The sequence below is a fragment of the Ambystoma mexicanum genome, chromosome 14 (genome assembly GCF_040938575.1).
Source record: "Ambystoma mexicanum isolate Mex_15411 chromosome 14, UKY_AmexF1_1, whole genome shotgun sequence".
Taxonomy (NCBI): domain Eukaryota; kingdom Metazoa; phylum Chordata; class Amphibia; order Caudata; family Ambystomatidae; genus Ambystoma; species Ambystoma mexicanum.
Genome location: NC_090940.1, coordinates 471,413,244 through 471,441,036, shown reverse-complemented (window position 1 = coordinate 471,441,036; position 27,793 = coordinate 471,413,244). Strand labels below are relative to the sequence as shown.

General features: G+C 45.9%; 1 protein-coding gene across 5 annotated transcripts in view; it reads left to right on the top strand.

Annotated features, from left to right (window-relative positions):
- Nucleotides 1-27,388, top strand: part of ATG2B (autophagy related 2B) — a 5,509,925-nt gene extending 5,482,537 nt beyond the window's left edge. For all 5 annotated transcript variants that reach the window (XM_069637692.1, XM_069637689.1, XM_069637687.1 and 2 more), the window contains one exon: nt 24,754-27,388. In XM_069637692.1, the coding sequence (XP_069493793.1) occupies nt 24,754-24,984 (231 nt within the window). In that variant the 3' untranslated portion in view covers nt 24,985-27,388. The remainder of the gene's footprint in view (nt 1-24,753) is intronic.
- The last annotated feature ends 405 nt before the right edge of the window (nt 27,389-27,793 follow it).

Here is a 27,793-nt window from a genome sequence, read left to right as displayed (position 1 = left end):
CATCTTTCCTCCACGTCGAGATCCCCCTTCCACTGGACGACGCCACGACTTGCACCCGCTGCCAGGAAAAGCTGCCCCCGCTGGAGGATCCTTTCCACATAAGGTACCGTGTTCCGCCTGGCTTCCCTTGCAACCGACTGTACGGGGTAGATTTAGTCCCCGGCTTTCGACCCTGGGTTAGCCTGGGACACCCTCGCTAAACTTTTCTGAACCCTAACTAAAACCTTTCTGAACTCCCTGCAAGACTTTTTAAGCCTGTTGTCATTGTGTGATCTTGGGTGCATTTGTGCCCTGCTCTCTCCAAGAGTGGGCCCGGCCTATGGACTTTGGCTCACAAGTAACTTTTGACTTTCCTGCCTGGCTTAAGAGTTCCTAAGTATTAGTGTGGTGTATTTTCCTACATTCTGCTTTTTTCCCTCCCTTTTTCGTTAACTTATTGGAGTGCCATCTGTAGTTAAGCGCTCACCTCTGTCTGGAAATAAGTGGTGTTAACTAAGACTTGTCTGATAAGGAATAAGGGATGTATATATAATAACAGTAACTATGTTTAGAGTGATTTACCATAATAGTGCTGGAGTGTTTCAATAAGTGTGTTTTTAAATTAATAATTATATACCTTGATACCAAAGCTCTGGTCAGTGTTTGCTTGTGCTATTGTATCGGAGTGCCTATTGTGTATACTTTGCATACCGCCTAACTCTTCTTGAGGGAAGTCTGACTGCTCAGCCACAGCTACCAGGTATATCTGGCTGGTACAGACTGCTACCAAGTGGGTTTACTGCCAACACATGTAGTCCTAAATCTTTTGCAGTGGTCCCCAAGGGAACTGCACAGGTTTCTGACTAACAAGATTCTCTCGGGCCATAGCTAATTTGAGGACCTACGACAGTCACTGCACGATGCCAGTGGGCTGGACACCTCTCCGGAGGTGGAGTTTTGTAGGCCTGAGCCTGGCACTCATGCCGACTCCTCGTACCGGCGCCTTATGTCTAGGGTCACCGAGTACTTGGGATGGTCTGCTCCCCCAGGGGAGTTTCTTCAGGATGATCTCACGGACATCCTCGACCTTGGTCCACCAACTGACCCGGTACTGCCGTTTCATATGGCTCTACAGAGGAGGGTGGCGGCGGCTTGGACTGCTCCGGAGAGTCTCCCGGCAGTGGGCAAGTCTTTACCGCAAAATTACCGCCCAGCCAGTAGCGACCCCTGCTACTTGACCAAGCACCCCACTCCGGAGAGTTTGGTGGTGCAGGCGGCTACGACCCCGGCAAAGCAGGCGTCGTATCCTACCATCCCTCCTGATTCGGACGACAAATGTTTTGATGGCTGGGCGAAGAAAGTGTTTTCTTCAGGGGGTATGGCGCTTCAGGCGGCCAACTCTGTATGTGCCTTGTCTCGTTTCACGCACACTCTGTGGAACTGTATTGCCTTAGCGGCTGAATATATTCCCGAAGGGGACGAACGGGATGGTTTCCTTGCTATGGTCCAGGATGGCAAGGATGCCATGTGAGTCCGTTCAGTCGGGTTTGGACATGGCAGATTGAGTCAGCCGGTCCATGGCGGCGAGCACCGTAATACGCAGGTTTGCGTGGTTGCGGAAGTCAGGGTTTGCTCCTGATGTGCAGGCCCGGCTCCTCAACATGCCCTTTGATGGTGAACATCTTTTTGGCAGCAAGGCTGACGAGAGCCTTGAGAGGTTGCAGACCTCCAAAGCTGCAGCGAAGTCGTTGAGCGCTGCAGTTCGACAGCCTCCGCCTTTTCGCCTAGGGGACAGCAATGGAGGGGAGGTTCCTTTCATTATTACTCATCCTTTGGTAAAGCGAGAGGAGCTGTCAGTCAAAGGGGCCACCGTAGGAGTGCCAGAGGTGGAAAACAAGGTACTTGAGGTGCCAAGGCCGCTTGGCAGTTGCCTCTTTGCCCTCAGGCAACGCAGCAGCCGCTACCACTCAGTCATGAGGCCATGTCCCATGATTCGCCGGTTGGGGGAAGGCTGGCACAGCATCTTGTAGAGTGGCGTGCCATTACTTCAGATGTGTGGGTTCTGGAGATCATAACCCACGGCTACTGTCTTCCCTTTTGGCAGAGGCCTGACGACAATCCAGTACATCGGATCAGTGCTCGACACATCCCTGGGGCAGTGTTTTCCGCCCCAGGTGAGGGCTCTTCACATTCAGCAGATGGTGCACAAGTTTTAACATGCCCAGACGCTCCCGGCGTTCGAGTTCTTGAGGTTGCTCAGCCTCTGGCATCCTGCATTCTTCTGGTGCCAGTGGCTCGACTGCAGATGAGATCTTTGCAGTGGGCACTCAAGATGCAGTGGTCACAATCCTCCGGCAGGATGTCGGACCCAGTTCAGGTGCCGCCCTCGGTCGCCCAGGACCTTCTGTGGTGGGCCCGTTGAAGGCAATCTGATGAAGGGGGCTCCGTTTTGGCTTCCCTGGCCGGAGGTAATGATCGTGATGGACGCATCACTCACGGGATGGGGAGCTCATGCCAACAAGTTGACAGTCAGCGGTCGTTGGTCTCCGTCGGAGTTCAGACTCCATATCAATCTGTTGGAGCTGAGGGCTGTCAGGCTAGCCCTGAAGGCTTTTCTGCCGACTGTGCGAGGAAAGAATGTCCTGATCCTGACGGACAACACGGTGGCCATGCACTACCTCAACAAAAATGGGGGGCAGGGTCACTTCCTCTGTGCATGGAGGTTATGCAGCTCGAGTTCTGGGCCATCCAGCAGGAAGTTTCGATCTCGGCAGTTCATCTGGCCGGAGACGAAAACGAGACGGTGGACGCTCTGAGCAGGCAGAGCACGATCTCTCACGAGTGGGAGCTGGCTCAGGAGATTCTCCTGGAGATCTTCGCCCTTTGGGGGACCCCTCAAGTGGATATCTTCGCCTCCAGTGTCAACCGGATGTGCAAAAGGTTCTGCTCGCGGAAATTTCCTCCAAGAGGAGCCTTAGGAGACGCGTTCGTGGTGGAGTGGTCATTCCCACTACTGTACGCGTTTCCTCCAGTCCCCGTCATCCCGCAAGTACTGCAGAGGTTACGGAGGTTCGGTTCCCGGATGATTCTCATTGCTCCGGCGTGGGCCCGGAGGACGTGGTACCCGGACCTTCTCGACTTGTCCATCTGCCCTCCACATCGTCTTCCCTACTGAGACGATCTGCTCTCACGGGAGGGGGGTCAGGTTCTCCATCCAGAGGTCCGATCCCTAAACCTTCCCTTTTGGCTTCTGAAAGGTTGAGGTATAAGGATTGGGACCTCCCTGAAGACGTGATAGAGATGTTGCTCTCGGCCAGACGGCCAGCAACAAAGTCCCTGTACCGTTGCAGTTGGCGTAAGTTCTGCGACTGGTGCAGAGTTAAGAATGTGTATCCTTTTGCATGTGACATTCCCATGGTTCTGTCTTTTTTGCTTTCTTTGGCCCACAGGGGCTTGCAAGTGGGTAACGTTAAAGGTTATCTGGCGGCGCTGTCCATGTTTAAGCGCTCGTCTAAAGAGTGTTCCTATTTTAAAATTCCTTTAATTTCTCAGTTTCTGAAAGGGCTCACTAATGTGTTCTCTCCGTCACCTTTCCAGGTGCCCGGTTTGGATTTGAATCTTGTTCTCAAGCTTCTAATGGGTGCTCCCTTTGAGCCTTTGCACTCTTGTCCTTTGAGACTGTTAACTCTTAAAACTGTATTTTTAGTTGAGGTCACGTCCGCTCGCAGAGTGAATGAGTTACAGGCACTTTCAGTTAAGCCACCCTTCACTATGTTTCATAAGGACAGGGTTGTCCTTAGAGTTCGTCCTTCCTTTCTTCCGAAGGTGGTGTCGGAATTTCATTTAGGCCGAAAGGTTGTTCTTCCGGCATTTTATTCTCCCCCACATCCTTGTAAGGAAGAGGAGAGGCTCCATAGGCTTGATCCTAGGAGAGCGTTAAGCTTTTATATTTCACGCATGTCCCGGGTCAGAGTGGACGATCAACTCTTCATTGGTTACGCTGGAAAGCGTTTGGGACAAGCTGTGACGAAACAGACTTTGTCTCGCTGGATTATTTTGGCTATCTCGGAGTGTTACCGCTTGTCGGATAAGGACCCACCGGTCGGCTTGCGGGCCCATTCTACCAGGGGTATGGCTGCACCTACTGCCCTACAGAGAGGTGTTCCTATTCGTAACATCTGTAATGCAGCCACCTAGGCTTCAGTACATACTTTTGTATGTCACTACTCCCTCGATTCCATCCGTGGGCAGGATCTAGCCTTTGGCAAGGCGGTCCTTTACTCCGCAATTTGATTGGGCATTCTAAAATTTTGTTTTCTAAATTCTTTTCCCACCTCCTTGCATTGGTACTGCTTTGGGAGTCTGTCATAGATATGGAATATGTCGGAGGACTCAATCCCCTCGAAGAACAAGTTACTCTCTTACCTGGTAAGGTTCTTTCGATGGGATGGTCCGACGACGTATTCCATAACGCTCCCTCCCTACCTTCCCCGCTACAGAATTTCTTATGCGATTGCAGCTTACGTTTCCGCAAGGTTTTGTGTGTCTGACTGGCAGAAGACTGGTATCACACATTCTGGGGGGAAAAACTACAACTGAGGCTACAGGCGTCGTGCGTCCTACTTATAACATCTGGTGATGTCGGCCGTCAGAGGAGGTCCTCGAGGGTGGCGTATCGACATCATTGACGCAGACGCCGAAAGATTTTCCGAAGCAGCACAGCTGTGGTGATTATTGTCATAGATATGGAATACGTCGTCGGACCATCCCATCGAAAGAACGTTACCAGGTAAGAGAGTAACTTGGTCTTCTGCTGCATTACCTACTTGAGTACAAGTCAAAAGATAAGGTTGGTAGTAACAAAAATGTAATTCTGTAGGGGAGAGTGTAGTAAAATAAAAAAGTGATAGATGCAAGGCTTTGAATTAAACATTTCCACTACCGTTGCTCTTCGCAACATTCCATGGCATCATTCTGTAGTATGTCTGTGCGATTAGAGAAGGGGACAAGTCCTTATCAAATGACTTTTGGTGCTGCCACCAAAAGGTGCAGTTCAATCTGAATTGCCAGGCCATGTTGCCTCTCCACTGAAACACAAGCAACCACACGCATTTTTAGGCCCTGTGGTCTAGCAGTTTGGGAATGGCTTCTGACATTAGTGACAGGGCTTAGGCCGATATGCAAACAATGGTATGGAAGGCTGGCCAGAGCAATGACGGGGGTTCTAATTGATTCAGAGACTTTTTACCAATTAGGTACAACCAGAACGCATGCTGTGGAACACAGATCGGATGGCAATAACATGTGAGGAGAAACACACATCCTATGGGTGTGTCTGGTCATTTACCCACCTAACGACTGGCCGTGGATATGTCAATGCCTCACCACCAAAACCTAACCTTTCTAGAACTCTTTGAACAAGCTCTATCACAAAGTAACACCAAGCGTGTTGCTGTATAGGGTCTGCCAGTGTTATATCTAAGCATTCTTTTGAGTGTTTAATTACTTAATTGCTTCTGTAAATGATCCTCTGTTGTAGTGCAATTCTCTTTATGTTTTCAGACAGTTGATTTTATAAGCAATATATTTGTCAATGACTCTGTGACTTGCACTGAAGTCCTGTCTTAAACAAGCAATCACAAACCCAGCAATTTTGGCTTGCGTATAGGTATTAGCAGACATTTGCCAGGCAATGCCATCATATGCCCAGTTACTGCCACCATTTTCCAGCTGTTCCCATTTTATGGCCAGGTGGTACCCTTATGGCAGTGCTTGGCAAATGCCTATCCATGCCTAATCAAAAGCCTAAGCTGTGGGCTTTGGCAATGCATGTTGGCTTCTGTTTGTATCCCTAAGTGAATGTGTATATGCCCAGATGTGGGTGTCTTGCTTGCTACGCCTAGGGAATCAAGCTGCCGCTCACTGAGCTGGTGCAACAAGGTCCTACATGAAAATAAGCCTAGGTTGCAAGTATTGACCAGTTTCAGATCTTCTCATGCATACTTACCAGTGGGGCTCCGACCTAAATAGAATGTTTTTTTGTTTGGAAGTCTAGTCTACTCTGACTTCAAACTGATAAGTACTGACTTGATAACCTCATTCAGTTTGAGTTTAGAGTTTGCATGCAAACAGAATGTGTGTTGTGGGGTTTGTTTGGAAAGTATAATGTAAATCCTGGGTGCTGGGTGTTTAGGAGGTGCCGGAAATTAAACGTGAAAGCCTGTAAACTAACAAAAAAGAAGAGCGTTTTCTATAATGTTGCGGGCAAAGTATAAAAGGTGTACATCTTTTATAACTAAAAGCAGCATTTAACTATTTTCTAAAGAGTGCAATCAGAGGTGGATTTAACATTTGGACAAGGGACAAATGCCAATGCCCCCCCCCACCATGTTCCTCCAACAGTTATTAACACAAAAGTATAGGGTGTGTAGTAATATTGCGCAAAGGACACTATGTTCTAATATTCAAGTTTTAGAATTAGTTGTATCGCTGCAATATCTTTGAGTGTTCAGAAAACAGCCATCCAGAAGTATGAATGGTGATTTATTGTGATCACAGCCAAGATGGGACCTGCCTGACTTTAACACCTGGAATAAAAGCAGGCAGAGTCCAAAGGAATCCATTGTGGATGGCTCCCACAATTGTTAATTGTGGAAGTGATTTACACTTTTCCAGACACGTAATGGTAAAGTAAAGAGCAAAGGCGATTTTCGCCTGTGTTTTACTCTTTACTCGTCCAGCACTTGGTGGAAACAATTAAAATTAATGAATGGCCCCTTTTGCAAAAAAGTGCAAACATGAAAATTCTGATCTGTGCAATTTAGGATTAAAAACAAAATGCCCCCCCCCCGCCCCCAAATCTTTTCATCAACATGTTTCTACAATGATGAATACATTGTCAGGTTTGTGCATCATGTGACTTGTGCATTTTTAAAGTAATCTGTATAAAATGTAGTATTATTTTAGGTATTCAAAGCCCAAACATCAACACATATTTTTACCAACTTGAGTTCGGAAGATGTGTGGTCAAGTAGCTACATTAACAGCTTGGCTCAAATTATGTCTTTAACACTTGACCAAAGTGTGTGATCCTGGGCATATTTTTTAATTTCACTATGCCTTACCTGTTAAAATTAGGTGCCTCTAGAAGTGATTCAGTTCGCATTATAAGCTATTCCAAAAAGCCTCATTCATGGTTTAATAGATGGGCAGCACAGGGATTAGGACACACGCACATCTAAGTTTGAAAATAGCTGAGCCACATTTATTGAACACAATTGTGTCATTCAATAGGAAATCAAAGTAAACACATCATAGAGTCATCATGGACAATTGCACATTATATAACCAGTATGTACCAAACAATGATGTACAGGGGCACACCCCACCAGGACCGATACCAGGAGGCCACAGATCTCTCAACCAGCACTGTCTGCCTCCTGATGAAGCCCTTACAGCGCTAGCACTCCCTTGCACTCTCAACTCAATTAGAATGTGCTGCAAAAATACAATAAAAAATAACATTTTGTGGGGGGCGCTGCTGAGCATCCGAGGAAAATGGCTGCTTAGCTTGGAAGCTCCGCCTTGACCCACCTGAATCCTAATATTATCGGCTCTAATCCTAATTGTTTGCTGCAAACATTGCCAGGATTTTCTTGCAGTTATTCCCTGCTACGTGTGGCCGCTTTTTGGAACGAAATCGGTGCCTGCAAGCCTCGGATCCAGCTCTGGTGTGCGGCTTCCCTGCGGAGCCGCGTTGGACTCTCCCGGCGATTCGCGCCCGCCCGATCTACCTGCTGGAGGTGTTGGAGCCCCGGACCCTGTGACACCGCCGCCGGCGGGCCCCCGGCTTCACTTCCCTTTGGAGGGGATCGGTTCCCCCTGCTGCTGCCCGTGTGGGGGGGGCACTGCTGGGCTTCGTCAGCCCAGCCGCTGTCTATCGGCGCGGCACGGCGGCCTGTCACGGCTGCCTGTCGGTCGCTGGTGCCGCGGCGAGCCCCTCCGGGCCTGGGTATAGGTGCGGCTCCCCGTCCGATGGGCTGGAGGCTGCGTGAGCTGTGCCGGCGAGCCATGCTTGCTACTGCTGAGGGCCTTGCTCTGGACTGACATGCCGTTTGGGTGGCCCCCCCTCTCCGTGCCTCTCGCGGCCGCGGCTGGCCGGCGGGGACCCCCGCTCTTCACCACTGACGACCACGCTGCTCGGGGGTCCCACTGAAGGTGCGGCTGCCACTTGGGGGACGCGAAGGGCTTGCCTCCCCGAGGGCTACAAGGTGGGTGTTGCGGACTATGCTGGATCCTTCTGCCTTTTCTGGCACGTGCCTGCTCTCCCCAGCTGCCCATACTGTGATCAGCGCACTACCGCCAACCTGGGTGTACCTGTCCACACTTCCTCCCAGTCCTTTATACCTACGTGACTTGGATCCCTGTGGCCCATCTGCGCTCCCTTGCCTTGTCCGCCCCCCCCTCCGCCACGCGTAGCTCCACGTGTCGTGGCGTTGTGGTCCCCTTCGGGGAATTGGCCGCCCTTGTGGTGCTGCTGGAGGGGGAAATCGCACCATTGACTCTTGCTGCGCTGGTGGGAATGGAATCGCCCCTTGTACATTGCTGGTGATACTCTAGCCAATATACCTCCGGCTAGGGGGCCCTGAACCTAGGGGCGCATCAGGAGCTACTGTTCATGCAGTGCATGCCGGCATCCCCCCCGGTTCTGTCCCGGGTCTACAGTTCCCTTGATATCAGTGCCCGCTCACAGGCTGCTCATTCCCAATCAGTCGGGACGAACATTTGTACAATTGAGCTCATTTCACTGCATGCCATACTCACAAACCAACGGCTGCCCTCACCCTGGGCCTCTTAATTCACGAACCCTACGCACCGGACAATTTGAGGGCTGCTTCTTACCACTACAATGCCCAACAAGGTGCGGGGTACCAGCAAAGTCGGTGCCATGGACAGGTTCACCAAGACTGAGCCTAGAGCGGACCAAGCATCCTCCTCCATACTGCAAGACGATGTGGATACTCTACCGGATCCCCTCCACCCTGACTTGGCTACTATGATGGAATCCATGGCCAAAAACCTCGCCTCCTTCCATGAAAAGTTGGACGATATCAATGCGAATGTTGCTTCCTTAAGAGCCAAACTCGACCAGCACAGGGCCAGGATCACCGAGACGGAGCAGAGAATAAGGACAAATGAGGACAACGTCCACACGCTGCAAAACACAGTCACAGAGCTCGTCCGCGACATGAAGGAGGTCAAGGCCAAGTGTGATGACCTTGAGTCTAGGTCGCGAAGAAATAACATTTGCATTGTAGGAGTACCTGAATCGGCGTTGAAGGGGCGGATGGAACTCGCGGTCGAACAACTCCTCAAAGACCTTCTAGACAATCCTGAACTGTCACCTTTTTTCACGGTAGAAAGAGCACATCGCTCCCTAGCGCCCCGCCCTAAGCCTGGAGATTTCCCCAGGCCAATCATTGCAAAATTGTTAAGCTACAAAGACAGAGATCTCATACTTCGCCTGGCCAGAGAGAAAGGGGAACTGAGGCTAGGCTCACAAATCATTAGGATTTTCCCCGACTTCTCATTAGGGGTGCAGACGGAGCGACGCCAGTTTGCAGGTGTGAAAAAAATGCTAAGAGACAGGAAAATTGAGTATGCGATGCTTTTCCCTGCCTGCCTCAAATTCACTTACTGTAACAAACTCTACTTTTTCACGGTCCCGGAAGAGGCAGTTAAATTCATCGAGGAACCAATGGTTGATGATTAGGATCTGGGGCACCGGGCCTTGACGGTGGCCTTGCGGGTCGTGGCCAAATCACAGACTGCTCTCCGATGGTTCAGCTTTGTCCCCCTCCCTGCGCTTCATATAGCCCCTGCATCAACATCTTACGATCGCTGCTTGCGGATGGAATACATCCCCATTTGGCCTGTTGACAACGACATTATCTGGGCCTGAATTTTGATAAATTAGCCTCACGGTTCGTAGCCGGCTTACGGCACTATTTGTTTTGATATTGCTACCTACTAATATGTTTGCTTCATTGTAACCTAAGTTTCATCAAGCCATTATGAAGATTTATCGTTATGATATACATTAATATAGTGGTTCAGACGGCGGTGGCAGCCCCCACTGCAGATGCAATGCCTTGTAAGGCTGAATGTTTACGTTTGAGCCCCTGTTGGGCTCTGGGTCTGGCGTGCCCAAGTCGGGGAAGGCACACGGTTGGTCATTTTCAGGGCAGGTACTCTCACACTACTAGTTTGGAATGGGCGGTGAGGGTGGGGGTTGGTGAAGTTGGGGAATGTTTCACGAAAATCGGCAGAAAGGTTACGACTAGACTTGGAGAGAGGCGCGTGTACACCTCCTCTATACGTTTGTTTACTGTCAGAGACGGGTTCTTTGCTTGGGATGTTCCATAAAGTGTCACCATGACCATTAAAATAATGACATGGAATGTGCGGGGTCTAACCAACTTCACGAAGTCCCGTAGGATTACAGCATATGCACAAAGACACAGAATCAAGGTACACCTATTGCAGGAAACTCACACACTCAAACTTCTATCATCAAACCTTGCGCAGACCTGGGGCCCTAACAGATTCTATACTCGATACTCTACTCAGTCCAGGGGAGTCTTGACTCTTATCCACAAATTGGTTAAATTCATGCTCCACACAGCTCACATTGACACAAATGGTAGATATGTGATCCTTCATTGCACTCTGGATAATGAGGAATGCCTGATAGCCAACTCATATGGTCCCAATACGGATTCCCCCGAATTCATAGATGCAATAACTGATATCCTGGCAAGATATGTAGAAGTCCCTATTATATGGGGGGGGGATATGAAACTTATACTTGACAATGTCCTGGATAGAACGACTACCTCACGCAGGGCTATCTCGCGTGCTGCTAGACAACTCTGCACACACATGGATACCCTAAACCTACACGATGTATGGAGAACGTTCCATCCCCAGGAAAGAGACTACACTTTCCATTCCACGGTACACAATAGTTCTTCAAGAATTGATATGTTTCTATTGTCGGGTGGCAGATGGGTAGGGTGACGAATGTTGAGATTCTATCACGCACGCTCTCAGATCACTCTCCTGTATTGTTACAAATTCAGCTGGGTAGGACCCTCTCCGCTCGACCCCCCTGGCGCTTTGAATCTAATGCACTATCTGACATTGTGTTAAACGCCTTTTTTCAAAATAACAATACACAGGACACCACCGAGGGGACCCGCTGGGAGGCATTTAAGGTGTATATTAGGGGGATGTGTATCTCTAGGGAGGCCGGGGTTCTTAAATCCATAAGGCAGGCCCTAAATAACTCTGAAACGAAGCTTAAAGCACTGGAAAGGGAACACGCTTCTGCGCCGGCCCCAGCAACCCTTGCAAAAATCAGAGCGGAACTAGAGGTCTTCAAATCTCATGCCCTGAGCGAGGTGCGGTACTTTGTTCGCCCTGCGGCGGCCCGAAGGTATAGTGAGGGAGACAGGCCTGGGAGGACCCTGGCCAAGCTGGTGCAGGCGGAAAGGGGTAGAACTCGGATAGATAGTATTCTTGATGAGCAGGGCTCACGACACTGGTCTGACCAAACAATCATCGACACTTTTGCAAGCTTTTATGCCACTCTATATGGCCCTCAGCCGGAGCACTCTGCCCAAGATCTGGACGACTTATTAGAAAGCATCCCTATGACGCTTATCTCCCAGAACACTAGGGAACAACTAGAGGCTCCATTCACCTTAAATGAGATAGTCCAAGTCATCTCTGACCTCCCCAGGAACAAGGCCCCAGGTCCAGACGGACTCACATCCGAGTTTTACCAGGAGCATGTTGCTATTCTGGCTCCCATACTTTACGGGGTCTGGGCTGAATCACTACGCCTAACCACCCTCCCTCCCTCCTTGAGAGAAGCCCTGATCACCGTCCTCCCCAAACCGGAAAAGCTCCCTGACGAATGCGGATCATATAGGCCCCTATCGCTTATTAATACAGATACGAAGATTTTCGCCAAAATAATAGCGAACAGGTTCCTGCCATTCATGCCCCACCTAGTCCATGCATATCAAAATGGATTTGTTCCCGTCCGCTCTACAGCGCTTAATATCCGCCGTATATTCAATGTGATGGCCAGAATTGACCCAGACACGGACGCAGTTGCAGTCACACTGGACGCCCAGAAGGCGTTTGACATGGTCTCATGGCAGTACCTATGGGCCGTGCTGGAGAAAATGGGTGTCGGACCAAATATGATCGCCTACATAAAACTCCTGTATACAGGACCTATGGCCAGGGTGCTGGTCAACTCCAATGTCTCCTCCCCCTTTGCGCTACATAGGGGAACCCGCCAGGGATGTCCGTTCTCTCCTATCCTGTTTGCGCTCGCAATTGAGCCCATGGCGGACCATGTTAGGAACAGGCACACCCGCAAAGGTATTCATATACAAGACACACCGGAAATCATCTCACTGTACGCTGATGATGTGCTTCTATATGTTAGAGACCCCTCCACACATCTGGACCCCATCATCCAAGACATAACTAGAATTGGCACGTACTCTGGCTTCACCATCAACTACTCTAAATCAGAAATTTTCCCTCTCACTGGGGCAACCCCACGGCCATCGTGTGAATTTCCCCTGCACTGGTCCCCTGGGGGTATCAAATACCTCGGCCTGCAAATATCACTAACCAAAGCCTCTTTACTGGCAGAGAACTATGAAACTGCGGCACGGCTCATCGAGTCCAGAGTGCTCAAATGGCGTAATCTTCCGCTGTCCCTCGCGGGCAGGCTATCCCTAATTAAAATGATTGTGGTTCCCAAACTCCTCTACATCTTCTCCAATGTCCCAGTGTGGCCCGGGAAGTACTATTTCAAGAGACTCCACTCGGCGTGTGCCCAATTTCTCTGGCATTCTGGGGCCGTCCGCAAGAAGTGGCAACATATGACCTTACCCTATGAAAAAGGTGGTTTTGCAGCCCCTGACCTTACACTGTACTGGAATGCGGCACAAGCCCAACATGCCACACACTGGTACGCACACCTCAACCCGCCCCCACATGTCAAATTAGAGAAACTGGTGGGTGATGGTAATAATATCATGACCTTGATATTGCACCGTTCATACCAGACAAACGCCCCGGTGGATCCCGAGGCCACCACGATCAGAGCATGGAATAGCATTCTGGGCTCAAAACAAGAGCATCGCCCGTATTACAAATGGCTTCCCATATGGCAATTCCCTGGACTCGCCCCCACACACGACCAGCACTTTGTCCGACACTGGGGGAACCTGGGCTACTGTGCATTAACTGACCTATATCCCGATGGTAAATTCATTACTCCTCTAACATGGCGGCCTGAACACTCCAACTCGCCGCTGGAGTTGCTACAATACTTCCGGCTAAGAGCAGCAGTCCGTGAAATGTGGCCCTCTTACCCAGATGAGCCGCCGGACTCACCTGAGTTACATTACATTTCAAATTCTGCGGGAAGTAGAGGAATTATATCCTCTCTGTACAAAATGCAGCTGGGGAAGCTTGTGGACGTATCCCCTAAGGCACGGGGGCTTGGGCTGTAGAGCTAGAAAGGGAAATCACTGATGAGGTCTGGAACAAAATGTGTGCACACACACGCAAGGTCTCTCTGAACGCTAGATTCCGCTGCATACAGTACAAACTCCTTAACAGACTGTATTACATACCGCTCAAAATCGCAAAATTTTCTCGCACCTCGACCCACACATGCCCAAAATGCGCCTCTGAGGAAGCAGATCACATACATATGTTTTGGTCCTGCGCTGCACTGGGTACGTTCTGGCTGGATGTGACGAAAGCGCTCTCAGAAATAGTTGGGTCCCCTGTGGACCTTGACCCATTGGCTTTGCTGTTTGGGGTTTGGGCTGGGGACGGTGCAAAAAAAATGTCAAAATTCTTAAATGTGAGCACTATTGTTGCCAAAAGATGTATATTGCAATGCTGTAAGCGGCGATCCCCCCGACTCTGAAAATGTGGCTGAAAGCCCTTGCGTGGGTACAATCATGTGAAGAAGAGTATATTGGCTCGCTACCCATTCCATCTTGCCCCAAAAATGTGTGGTCCGTATTCTGTAGCTATTTAAACAGCAGAGACGAGGTGGAATGGTGCTCCGCCCCCCTGCCGGAGCCGCCCGACTCACTGTGAGGACTGAACACTTTGTGATCCCCTATGCCATGGTGCTTCCCCCCCCCGATGCAGTGATGTTTGTAAGTGATTATGATGTAATGCCTAAATGTAGTTGATGACTCCTGTCTCTTTTTTTTGTAAAACGTACTGTACCTGTCCTAACCTTCTGCCAATAAACAAAAGTTAAAAATAAATAAATAACATTTTGTTTAAAATGTAATTTTGGACATGAATCATTGATGGGAGACATTCAGAGTGGGATTACTGTAGGGGTTTAGCTGGAAAGGATGGGGGTTGTGGAATGGGTGGGCAAAGGTAAGATGTGTATGTTATTGGAGGATATGTTGTTGTCCTCGAAATATTGTTAAGATCAACAAGACTACCTGTACTGATTGGACATGGTATGTTCTGTTCTTGAAATTTAAAGAAGTTTGAAAATAATTTAATTTTGTAGGAAACAAAATCTCCTATTGCTTGCTTCAGTATTCTGGGTGGGGGTCTATCTTTCACAACAAGATGGAGGGACACAAGCATCTCTTCTGGGGCCTGCTGGTAGTAGCCACAGTGCTCAGGGAGATATTGTTGGGAGGACACCATCTCGGATGGTAGAAAGACTGGGGACCTCACTGCTCAGCCCTCTCAGAGGAGAAGGAAGAGGAGGAGGAGGAGGCGGCATCTCCCTCAATTCTCCCAAGCCAGTCCACAAATGGCATGCTGGGTGCTGGTGTGAGTCTGTGGGTGGGACGGGAGGTAAATGGGAACGTGCTTAGGGCAGCTGAAGGAAGGTGACTGGACGGTGAAAGGTGATGAAGGATCAGATATAACAGAAAGGGGAGAGCAGATGGGAAGGGAACATAGGTAGATTGTTGTTGCAACACTATTTTCCTTGCTTTACTTTTGCTATGTACAGTTTATCTGGGAAGACATTTTCTGCTGGATCACAGATCTGGGAAATTTAGATCAATAGCAGCACTTTGTTGAGGGTACTCCTAGACCCACACCCAATGGAATGTGGGCCCCCCTGATCACAACCTTGGCCCACCCAGATGAAACTTCCTATAGCCGGGCCTGCGTAGCAAAGTCTTTTGACTTTCCACAACATGAGTTTTAACTACTACTTCTCGGAAGACATGAAACACATTGGTGCTGTTTCTCCCATAGTTGTGATTGACACATGCAATGCAGGTTATGCTCCTCTCTTTCTGAAAACTTTCTATCAGGAAGCCAGCTCTCCTGCCATGCTCATTTTTCCACTCTTATATTAGCCAACAGCTGATAATGGCTTTTGCTCCAACTCGCTTTTTTTTTGGCTTAGACAATCCTTGTTTAGGTCATTTACAACACTTGCTTCTTTCTCACTCTGGCAATATGGTTTGCAAACAACTTGTTTCTCAATTGCCCTCTCTTGACTTTGGCAATGTTGATTCTTATGAACTTGCCTCGATACTACCTTTTTACCCGTATAATGATATCTTCCTTGTCTGTTCCCAAAGTTCTTATTCTGCCACTTTAGCTTCTTTGTATCAGTTCAGTATTCAAAAGCATTATTATTCTGCCACTTCAGGTTCTTTACATCAATATGGCATACAAAAGCATTATTATTCTGCCACTTCAGGTTCTTAACATCAGTTCAGTATTCAAGAGTATTCGATTTGTCTATCGGGCGATATCGGTGCGTTCCGCGGTCACACAAGACTAGTGAACTCACTGTGTATCGCATACGCGTCCACTCGCTCTGCTGTCTCCGGGTATTCTGCTTTCTCTGCTGCACTCCACCCCACAAACTGCTTCTTTCTGCTTCCCGCGGCCCACGCTGGCTCCAAGGACACTCCGGTGTGCTCGCCTACCACCGGAGCCCACCTCACAATGGGAAAAGCCTTAATACTTAATGCTTCCCGCCGCTGGCCCTCTACATTCACAGTCTTTAGGGTGGAAAGTTTTCACAAAAAACGCTTCCTGCTGCGCAACCTCTGCATGCAGGGTCTTTGAAGGTAAAGACCCCCTCAGATCGGCATTCAATCTGAAAATCACGGCTGCTCCGGCGTCTAGTTTCCTTCAACCTCTGCTGCAACTGCAAAGTGGAGTTACAGCAGTCACTCCACCTCCAACTACTGCTCTGTATGGCCTGCACCTGATGGGGTCTTTTATACTCCCTAAGCCCCTTCAGGTGTGGCTCATTAGTATTACTAGACTGCACCTTGCAGTCCCGTGCCTCTACATCCATCTTCTTCGTCCCAGTACTTTGGGCATTGTGGGTCTTGAAGTTCTCCATGTTCAAATTACCTTTTCTATTCTGAATCTTGTTTCCAAATGTGCAACTTTCATTTCTATTCTTCTAAGCATCTTCTAAAGAAGATTTATAAGGACTTAATGAATGGTTCTGATTTACAGGGGAATTCAAATGTTCAAAATCTGAGAAGTTAATGTTTTGATATTGGTATTTTTTTTTTTTTTTTTTTTTTTTTTTTTTTATAAATCACATTCTCTTGTTGATCACAGATGCTTTCACCCCCATAAATATGGGTATCTTTGTGAGAGGGGGGTCTTAATCCCAGTTAATGATTGATTATGCCAGTTTTCACCACCATCCAAACAATTAGCTTTGGGAAAGAAAGCTTCCCTCCGACAACACGCCATTACGTATTAGAGTCTTTGTGAGTTCTCCGGAGGATTCATCACACAACCCAGAACACAGATTATGAAGTTCTAGGTTTTTCTTTACTAAGCATCTGAAATACAGTTTAGGATTAGAGAGAATAGTAAACAACGCATTAGGCTTCAAGGAATCAATCAAACTTCCCGGAGGGCCTGTTAATTCTTCACTTTCTCTGTTAAGCATTGGCAGTTGTTGCTCAGTTGCACAAATGTTCTTTCTTTTGTGCTTGAGGAGATTGGTCTTTCTTCACACTTGTTAGGATGTCATCGTGCCTCGTAGCCAACACTTTCTTGAGTTAGTCTAGAAGTGACGAAGTTATCAGACTCTGAGCTTAGCCCAAAGCTCACTGGATGCAAGGATTAGCAGGCACTGTTCCCTTGTTGTCAAGGGAATCATCTGCCACAGACTCCTCCACCTTTCTGGTCTGGGATGTGCTATGTTGCCCTTTTACCCCCTACTTTCCTCATCCCCTTTCTCAACTTTGTTCTCTTTTCTTTCATATGCAATGGTTTGCAACACTCTATTGCTCTCCTTCTTCTCTCTGGACGTTCCTCCTCTCCACTTATACCCAGCCTTCTCCCTACCACCACTTTCCACTTAAGTGGTGTTGCATTTACTTACCTTCCAGCCTTGTTCACTCTATCTCTCTCTTTATGCTGCTCCTCCACCTCTCTTGGATGAGTCTTCTCTTTCCTGTTTGTCTACTTCTTTCTTAGATGGTACTGTCTTCTTACTTCCTTTACAGCTTGTCTCTACCTTAACCCTCTCTGCTATCCTTGTTCTCTCTTCACTTTCCTCCTCCCACCGTAGGGGGTATCTGTTCCTCCTCCACTCTATTTCTCCTCTCCCACTTTCTTATGCTCCACCTCCTCTGCCACCTACTTAGCACTTCCTACTTTACTGATGCACCACAATCTCCACCTTCACTGGCTTCCTCCAGTGTGTTACTCTCACAACTTGCTATATGACCTGAGCCTTTTTCTACACTCGCAAGCTTTTTGTGTCTGACCAATAACTGTGATATTGTGCAGGGACGTCATTTCACCAAAATCCCAGGGGTATATGAAGTGACATCACACAACCCTTGACACCCCCCCGTGACATCACAGGAAGTGATGTAATCTGACCCCACCCCGAAGTGATAGCGATGGAACGCAACCTTTCACCTGTTGACAAAACAGGATGTGGCATCACATAGCATTGTACACTAAGAAGAATATGGGTACAATATCACTTTAATGTGATGTACATTTCATACAACAATGGATCGCCATATGTATCGTTAAGATCAGTGTGTATAGGCCCATATTACCAAATTACTGTGAATGCAAGCAGACGTCCATGAGCAAATGGTAATGATGTGTTATTATACAGCACTTAAGCTTAAGCGCTTTATATAGAAAAAATATACACCCAATATCACCCAACCTGTCTTGGTACTCATTTATCGACCTCAGAAGGATGAAAGGCGGAGTTGAGGTGTTTAAAAACAGGCTAAATCAGTGATTCACCCCCTGAAGTGTGCCTGAAATAAACCTTTAATGAGTCTAGCAATTATTCTATGGAATTCCAGAAAGACACATTATTTGGTATTCCTATTCTTTCTTATTTAGGGCCAGTGCTAAAAGTGTTAGACTTGTGGCACACCTGTTCTTATTTTTCTTCTTTTTCTTAAGGTGCCTGAACAAGAAAGCCAGCCACTACAGTAGTAAAGAGCCACATGGTGCTGTCCACAGCCCAGGAGCTTGCATTACAAAAACAAAATAAAAAACCTTTCTTTTTTTTTTTAGGTCACAAGGGAGACCTCAGAGGTCACAGTTGCGACCTCTGGCGACCCCTAAATGACTTCCCTGATATTGTGTTTAGCTGATGTTCCTGCATACATTAGTGTGATGACTGATTCACTCAGACCTGAGCTCCCAATTCCGCAGCAGCTTCCATCTGAGTCCTGCATCTGAGAGTGGCTCAGCAAACTGAAGCCACATTAAACAGAAATGCCGTCTTTGATTTTACTTGCTGTATGGCGTAGCCATGTTATTACCAGATACATCAGTTTCTCAATGATGCAGTGAGAATGTTTCTGTCCATCCGCTTCATGCTGGTATCCACAAACGCCAATAGCACCAGCTCACAGCTCTCTGCATAAGCAAGATCTGCCTTCTAAATTTTTCTTTCAGTTAAGCATTTATTGAGCTCAGTGATAGCCTCTTTGTGGTCCCGCGGGCAGGGTTTTGTAAAGGGCCCCAATATGTACGAAAGGATTTCTCAACGCCAATTAAAACCTACTAATGGACGTGGCAACTTTAAATTCCCTACAGTGCAGGGGGTTGACTGCCTGCTAGGCTTGTCCAGTCCCTCTTTCATGTGGTCACCCTTTATTGTGGGGGCAAGGGTTTCCTACCAGCAAGGGTCTGCTTCAGCTCTAGGAACTCCCTACTTTCGTTGTACATGGTCTTTGTTCCGAATCTGTTGGTTGCCTCCACGACCATCAGTCCGGCTTTAGGGAATCTAGAGGCACGGAAACTGCTCTCCTGAACACCTGTGAAGACCTGCTCTCAAATCTTGACACTAACTCTCCCTCTGTCCTCATTCTTCTTGAGCTCTCCTCTGCCTTTGACACGGTAAACAACAAAATCCTGATTGCACGTCTCCGTGACACCCTGGGAATCACAGGTTAGGCTCTGGCGTGGTTAGCCTTCTTCCTCTCCGGCCGCCCATCCCAGGTAGAACTTGGTTCCTTTCTCTCTACTATCACTCTTTCAACCTGCGGCATCCCCCAGTGTTTTAACCGAGCCACATGGTTCTTCAATGTCTACATGGCTGCTCTGGCACGCGTGATTGTCAGCTTCACCCCTAACTTCCAATGTTATGCGGATGACGCACAACTCCCCTTCAAGCTTCAGTCATCCCCCTCTTCTGCCTCGCTTTTATATGACTGTCTGTCCGCAATTCAGTCATGGTGTGCTGCAAACGACATCTGACTCAACGCCAGCAAAACTGAGATAATTTGCATTGGGATTCCTGCTCCTGCTTTCCCACTCTCTCTGGCCGGCCTGCCTCGACCCTGCGCCCACACCCATCTGCGAGGCAAAAAACCTTGGGCTCATCTTCGACTCCACACTGCAAGTGACTTCAATCCAGCAATCCAACTAAGTCAATGCTTGGGAGGGATGCCCAATGGAAGCCCTTATTTATATATTTTTATGTCAAAGTTCTTTCAATCTGGATGATGAACCCTTGTATAACACCCCTCTCTTTGAATCCCCCTGACCTCACTGAGCCAAGAAGTAGGTTTGTTTTGCAAATTAAAAGATTTATTTGAAGCATTAAACAATATATATATATCATACTTCTATGAATAAAATAATATTTGAATAGCACACTTATGAATATGGACGGTAATCAACAATGGGTAATATTACAAAATTGACAATCTCTTTAATCACTTAGGATTATGAATACGAAGGATACTGTAGCAGAGAATACCTTATATGATTCAAGGAAATGCAATAATGGGAAAGAATGCAACCCAGAAATAACGTGATATGATTTCAACAAAAGACAATATGGTCACTTTTTCCCCTTTGACTACTCACTCCCCCCCTATGCAATATGAAGAGATGGAAATGAGGGCACACAGGTTTCAGGAAGACAATCAAGAATGCAGTTCAATCCCAGTTCCCCCAGCAAGCTTAGAGAAACCGGTATGATTTTAAAACAGGCAAAAATACTTTTGAATGTGATTGCAGTGAAAGTGAAAATATGCCAAATTGATTTTGATTCACTAAAAGAGATTCAGGATGAGTGATAGTTACTTGAGATTGGTTCAGGTCAACACTAGCAGTGATTCATGAATGATTATAAAATTGAAAACAAATTTCAGCAATTGAGAACAAGGAGCAGCTATTTTGACAGAAAATGAATTTGAGCCAATTTGCATTTCGCGGCAATTGTTCCACGTGCGTAAATCGCGATTACGGAAAAACTATAATGACAGTTGAATTCCGCTTTTAGGACGTGCAGTTCAAAAGTTACGGATGTTTTTGCAGAAATAAAGTCAAGATTTCAAATGACGGATTGCGCTTTACAGATTTGAAATCAACAGGATGGACACAAGATTCTATAATGCAGTTCTGGAGAGGTTAAAATGGATGGAAGAGGATTACTTTAAACTAAGAGATTGGTTATGGACAGTTGTAGACTAGATACTCACTCCTAGCTTTGGAATGTAATGGGCCTCGTCAAAGATCTGGTCAATGGGGTTGGCTTCACTCTCGCCACCGGACAGGTCTCAGGTCCTCTGGGTTCTGCGTTCAGCACTTCACGGCGGTCTGCGGCCTCTTGAACTGGATCTGACGGGTCTTGGATACAGCTCTGCTTTCTGGGTCTGGACCTTGGTTCTAGCACAGGGTTCTTGGCTAGACTAGAATAGCTCAGCCCGGCTGTTGAATGTGAGAATCGGGTTGCTAGATTCTACAGGCCTGCTGAGAGGAGTTCAGCTTTTGGTTTAGGCCTCTCTGCTTCAAGGTTCTAGAGTTTGGGTTCTAAAGTTCTGGTCTCTGGATCTAGATCTGGAGTCTGGAGTCTCTGTCTGGATAGTGTCTGGATCTGGTCTGGCAGAGTGCTTCGCAGGAATCAGTGAGTAGTGGAAAAAAGAGTGTTTTTTTATCTGTCCTAAACAGTCTCTTTTTATGTGTTTCCAAAGTGGGTGGGTAGGCTGATTCTCTATGCCCACCCTCTAAGGATTTAATAGGTTAGAGGATTCTCTGTCCCCTGACTGGAGAAAGAATCAGTGTGTCACCCGGTGTCATGTTTATGGCTTAACTGAAATCCCTCCCCTTTGCTTTTACAGAGAAAATCAATTTTACTAAAAAAACATATTTCCCAGATACACAAGTATGCACATCACAAATTACTTAAGGTACATTCTTGTCCAACTCTGATCTTCCTAAGAGCTCTAGTTCAGAAATGACAACTTATTTGCGCTTTTGGTGGGTTTCCCAATATTGGTTATGCACCATATTTTACACAAACATACATATCCTCTCTGGACATATTACTGTAAGTTCTTATGTTCATAGCAACAACACTGCAGCTGTGATATTAATAATTCCGGGGTTTGGTCTCAGAACATCACACGGCGTCCAGCTTAGTCTTAAATTGTGGGTGAATTTTTCATTTTAAAAATCCCAAAGTTTCATATTTTTGTCAGCTTGGTAAAATTTGTTATACGCAATTTTATCAAACATATATTTTGCTGGGCTACCTGAATCCACAAGGGTTTGTCCCAGCCCCAGAGCTGGCTGACTCAGAGGGTCACATGTCTTGTTTCTCCCAGAGCAGTTGTTGACCAGTCACACCCAAATCAGCATATTCTATTAATCCCAAAGCCCCCATTGTCTTGACTGAGAGCAACATGCCAGGGTGCCTTGGCTAGTTCCTGTTCACACAAGTCTGTCAATCTTTTGGCCAAGGGCAGAAGGAAGCTTCTTTGTCTAGGGATAAGGTGTGAAGGGTTCCTATGAACAGAAGGCCTCTTGAAGTTTTAACTAAATCAGATTACCTTCTAGTCAATTGCAACATAGTTCCTTGTAAAAAAAATACATTTATAAACTCACAATAAGCAACATATCTTTAAATCAAGTCGTTTTCAACAATGAAATCACTGTGTGGCACTCTATGTGGCATTTTGATGGAATTCTCTTCTTTGGCATAGTTAACTTCTGAAACACAGCTCTCCTGTCAGAATTATAAATCGCCAGCACCTGACAGAGGCGAGTAACAGTACTACACCCATTTTGACAGCTGTCTTTCCATCAAATATCTTTAAAAGTGGATTTTGTTCTAATAACACATGATTCTTTCTGACATTGGATGTATGTGGATTCTTGCAGTATAATGATGTGGAACACCCAACAAGGAGGTTGGATCTTTTTAGGTGGTTTGTGAGCCATGATTTTAGCAAATTTGACCCCAAATAAAAACGGATTTTTGAGACAGCTGTGCCTAGTGATGTTGCAGGGATTGGATGAGTGGGTTGAGACATCCCAGAACACTCTCTTTCTCCATTGACATCTCGGACATCTCTAAAAAGTCCAACTAGCAACTGCACCTCCTCAGGGGTACTGTTCCCTTTCTCACCTTCACCCAGAGGCTCACTGTCTCCAGAGCCCTGGGTCTCTCAAGGCCAGACAACAGCCCCGTTTTCAACCTCCCCGCCTCTGCTCTGCGCCTTCTGCAATTCATCCAGAGCAGAACCTCGAGACTTATCGTTGGCCTCAAGCCCTGGGACCACATCTCTCTGGCATTGAAATCCCTCCACTGGCTCCCTGTGGCTGCAAGGATCAAGTTTAAGACCCTCTGCATTGTCCACAAGGCTTTCTGGGGCTTAGGGGCCTAGGACCCACCTATCTGCATCAATGCCTTCCCAAATACTGTCGCTCCCGAGCCCTCTGCTCATCTACCTCCAACCTTCTGCAAGTGAGCCGGTTCTCTAAGCACAGATTTGGAGGGAGATCTTTATCCTCAGCAGGGGCCTCCCTCTGGAAGAGCCTCCCTGCAACCCTCTGTCTTGAGCCTGAAATGTTTAAGTTCTGGAAACTCCTTAAGACATTCCTCTTCTCCTCCTTCTCTCTTCCTCTGCCCTGCTAACCTCTCTCTCCGCCCCCTTCCACACAGCATGACGTCTGGCCACCAGGCATACCTCAGAGTCTCACAGGTCCCTGCCCCCCCGCCAGCCCTCTAGCACTTGCCCCATTACTACTGCACTTGGTCAAGGACCCAGGAGAACAACTTCTCTCAGCACTTAACAGTTTTCTGACTAACCGGTCACACTTGTTCTCTCCCCACCCCCCCCCCTCCTGTACCTCTGTGCACTTACTCGTTCTGTACCATGCCTGAAGATCTTCTTCATTTCTCCCCTGTCACCCCTCCTGCATGGTTGCGCCCTATGCTCTTGGAAAAACTGCAGAATAATCGTCAGACCTATTTGGTTTTATCTACCCTGTAAAATGTATTTATGCACTTACTCTGCCTTGGCAGACTTTGTATCGTTCAGAAATTCAAGTGCTCTGAATGACTGTTGTTTTTTTCTCCCCTTGCTCCCCCACCTCCCCTTGAGCGCATTGAAACACATGTCTTGTGTATAGGCGCTATACAAATGAAAATTACCATACCATTTCTCCTGATGACAGGGAAATTGGGGACCCAACTGCCCTCCTTGAGTACCAGAGGTCTCATCCTTGGGACCTCTAGGGTTTCGGTTCCTGGTGGTAGTTCTTAGGCTCGTGATGGACTGAGGAGCCTTCCGCATCCTGTGTCTACTTCCTTCAAGACCTGAATCACAGAGTGGGTGGTGACCCTGCCCCATAGGGTCTCACCAGCTCCCTCACCTAGCCTTTCACATGGGTTCCTGTCACACTACACAAATGGAAATGCCTATATATGTTTGGTACTACGTCTTTTCATCGCCTGAATTTTCATCCCATGGCATTTTAACGTGCATATTACAACGAATATGCTCATCAAATTTTTTAGGGGGGTGGGAAAGGGCAGATAAGGGTTTGGGTGGGTAGGCAATAGCCAAAAATAAGTGTGGGAGGGGGGCTTGGTGGGGGAGATAAAAAAAACGATGAGCATTTTCATTGGAATGTACACGTTAAAATGACAGGGGATGAAATTGCAGGCGATTAAATGACATGGAACCATTATTGAAAATAGATTTTTCTGAACATTCACTTAACAAACATTTGTACATGGTTCACAGGGAACCGGTATTAAACCTATGATGCCGACACCACTTTGCCTTTTGTCTCCATTCCTAAATAATTTGGTTTAACCCAGTTCACTCTTTATTAGAATATTCGAACCATGTGGAGTGCTCCAAAATTCATGTTGTTTTCCAAAAATCACGTGTGTCTCTTTTTGCCTAGGGTATTACGGACACTGCTCAGACAATCTTTGAAACTGCAGCACGGGAACATGAGAACCGAGGAGTCACTGGTGCAGTTGGAGGAGTCCTTCGCCAAATCCCACCTGCTGTGGTGAAACCTTTTATTGTTGCAACAGAAGCAACTTCAAATGTCTTGGGTGGAATGAGAAATCAAATCAGGCCTGATGTCTGTCATGAAGAGTCACAGAAGTGGCGTAAAGGAGAGGACTGATACTTTCACACTTGGGAAGTGACAAACTCAGCAATTTGGAATAGAACAAAAGCAAGTCTTGCTATCAGATCCTAAATGTGTTTACATTCTCTTCTGAAAGGGACACATTTCCTGATTTATACATGAAAAAACATTTACACTTGAACCGTCTTTCAACTTGAAGAATACATTTTCTATCATTCAAGAGATATGTATCTTTGTAAAATATAAATATTGGTGAGTTGTGCCAAGCAGAATCAGCTGGTTTCCCAATTCACTTATCCTTTTGCTTCAGTGATGTTTTCATATTCCCATTTTCTATTGAGATCTTATTGGGATCGGTTTACCTTTATTCTGTCGCAAGAGTGCTGGATCTCTCAAGGAGTCAAAATTCTCTAAAGGAATCCATTATTTGTAATACTTCAATAACTGGAAATTATGAGACTGTAAATTTGGCGTGACATTTAGAAGCCAGTATGTGTCACATTCACCAACCCAAATATAGCGTGTCATGGAATAGTAGAAGTTTTGAAGGAACCTGGAAAAAAAACCTTGGTATAGTATATTTAAAAAAGTTAACTTGTACATTGATTGCTAATAATATGAATAAAGTACATTGTATTAAAGAAGAATATCCGGAAAAACAAGCACATTTTCAGGATGGTAAAACAATGTTGTTTGTAATTACAAAATATTTATGGAAACAAACATTAGTTATTCAGTCTTCCCATTCAAAATGTATAAAAACGTGCAACTGCATCAATATGTTTATTTTCGGAAAGGCTTCTTGACTGTCCAAGGCAGAAAATCAGCTGAAAAAAATAAACAGTTGCAAAATGATAAAGCAAGACTAAACAGCTGCCTACTACTAAGTTAACTGTTGTTTTTAGTGCAAATATATGGTACTTGTTACCAAGAAAGGGGCCGGTGGGAAAATACAATAAACCACTAAATGGCATTTTGTATTGATTGCTTCAGGCAGAATGGTCACCTTTGTGTGCATCTGTACTCAATTTAAACCATTTTAAAGTAATTCAGTGTTCCTAACAATGTAAACAATGATAATATGTTGGTAAATAATCATTTTAATTATTCACAGATATGGAGCTGGACATGTTAAGTGTTTGTTTTGAGGTTAAGATTTTATTTTTGTGGAAACTGTAGGATAAGATCAAATACTCTTTCTAGTGAGGGTTGAATTTGTCTAAAACCTCACATTTTTCTTGACCAATTGAAACCATGTTTTGTGAGGATTAAACAAACTGGACAGATTGCATATGTCAAAACAGACTGGCAACATGCAATACTAAAACAGCCAATCCCTCTAGTGATTTAAATCGACAGATTAAACAAAACAGCATACCTCCAACATGCATGGTGTTTGTGGAGAGTCTGTACAAGTTATGGAAATGAATCGAGTTCTTACAACAAATATCTATGAAATCCAATATGTTGCCATTAAATGAATGACATTGGGGTAGAGGAAAAGGTTTACCATAGCCAGATTACCCCTCATACAAATATTGCTTCCTAGAATTATGCCAAAGAGGTCACTAATTTGTGCTTAACGATTCATATACTAGCTATTAAACTTGAAGAAATTATGGTTTCCTTGGAAAATAAAGCTATTACTACATCCTAACACCTTTTTCATTTAAGCATTCCTCTAACAATTGAAAGAATTGTGAATGGACATTGCTTGCTCTCCTTACCACTTATACTCTTTTCTAAAAATTCCACTTTCAATTTAGTTGTGGAGCAGTACTTAACTGAGTGGCATTTTTTGTATTCAAACGTGCTATTGAGCTAAAGCTGTCATAGAAAAAACGTATTGGAGCTATTTTGCTGTGTGTGGTATATGTGTTCAGTGATTGATGTTTTATTACCTACAATTTGTACACATACACATGTACAGCTCACTGTTGTAAAACATTTCTCATTGGCCCCCATTTTCAGTCCTAGTGTTTGTAGTTTCAGGTGAGCTTGCTTTGGACTTCTCATATAGCCTCTTTGGACAGGTCTCATCCCAGTTATTCCGGAAAGGGATTCTATATTTCATTGTGGTATTTCAGTCCATCTTTAGTTGTATTGTTTTAGTAAATCTAATCTAGGGCAACAGGATTGATTTCACATTTAAATATCCCACATATTTAAAATCTAGTATTTACAATGTGTTTATACAGTGAACTCACACAGAACACAAAACCTTTTGGAAAGTAAAGCAAATGTTTGAAGGCATTATTTTCATGGTTGACCTAAATGCGTCAATCATTGATCTGATCGGGATTATTAGGCATCCTAAATATTCCCTCTCTTTCACATTGAATTTGATTTTGAATGCTGTTTGCTATTTTCTTTTTCATTTATTGTAACATGTTTGTCTAAGATGGCTGGAGTCAACCCAAATAAAACAAACAGAAATCAAGCTTTGAATGCATATATTGATCAATTGTGTTCACTCAGTTATCACATAATCAGCTCCTAGTTGTGGCAGGATAAACATTATGCTACTTTATCTTTTAATACAATTGAGCATTGTATGATCAATTTTTGTTACGTTTGAGGAGGTTTGAGGGTCATCTTTTAATTGTAATTTATTTATGAACATGTTTTCAGGTATAAATAAAACTTGCAAGTCAATTAATTAAACAAATACAGATTAAATGCAAACAGTTAAACATGTCTTTCACTTAAAAGTAAAATCAGAAAGGTGCAATACATACATTATTAGATTTCCCCTTCTGAAATATACTTATTATATCAAAAGTAACAGTAAATATGATGTACACACTAGTACTATCCAAGCATCTCTCACAAAAGATTTTTTACC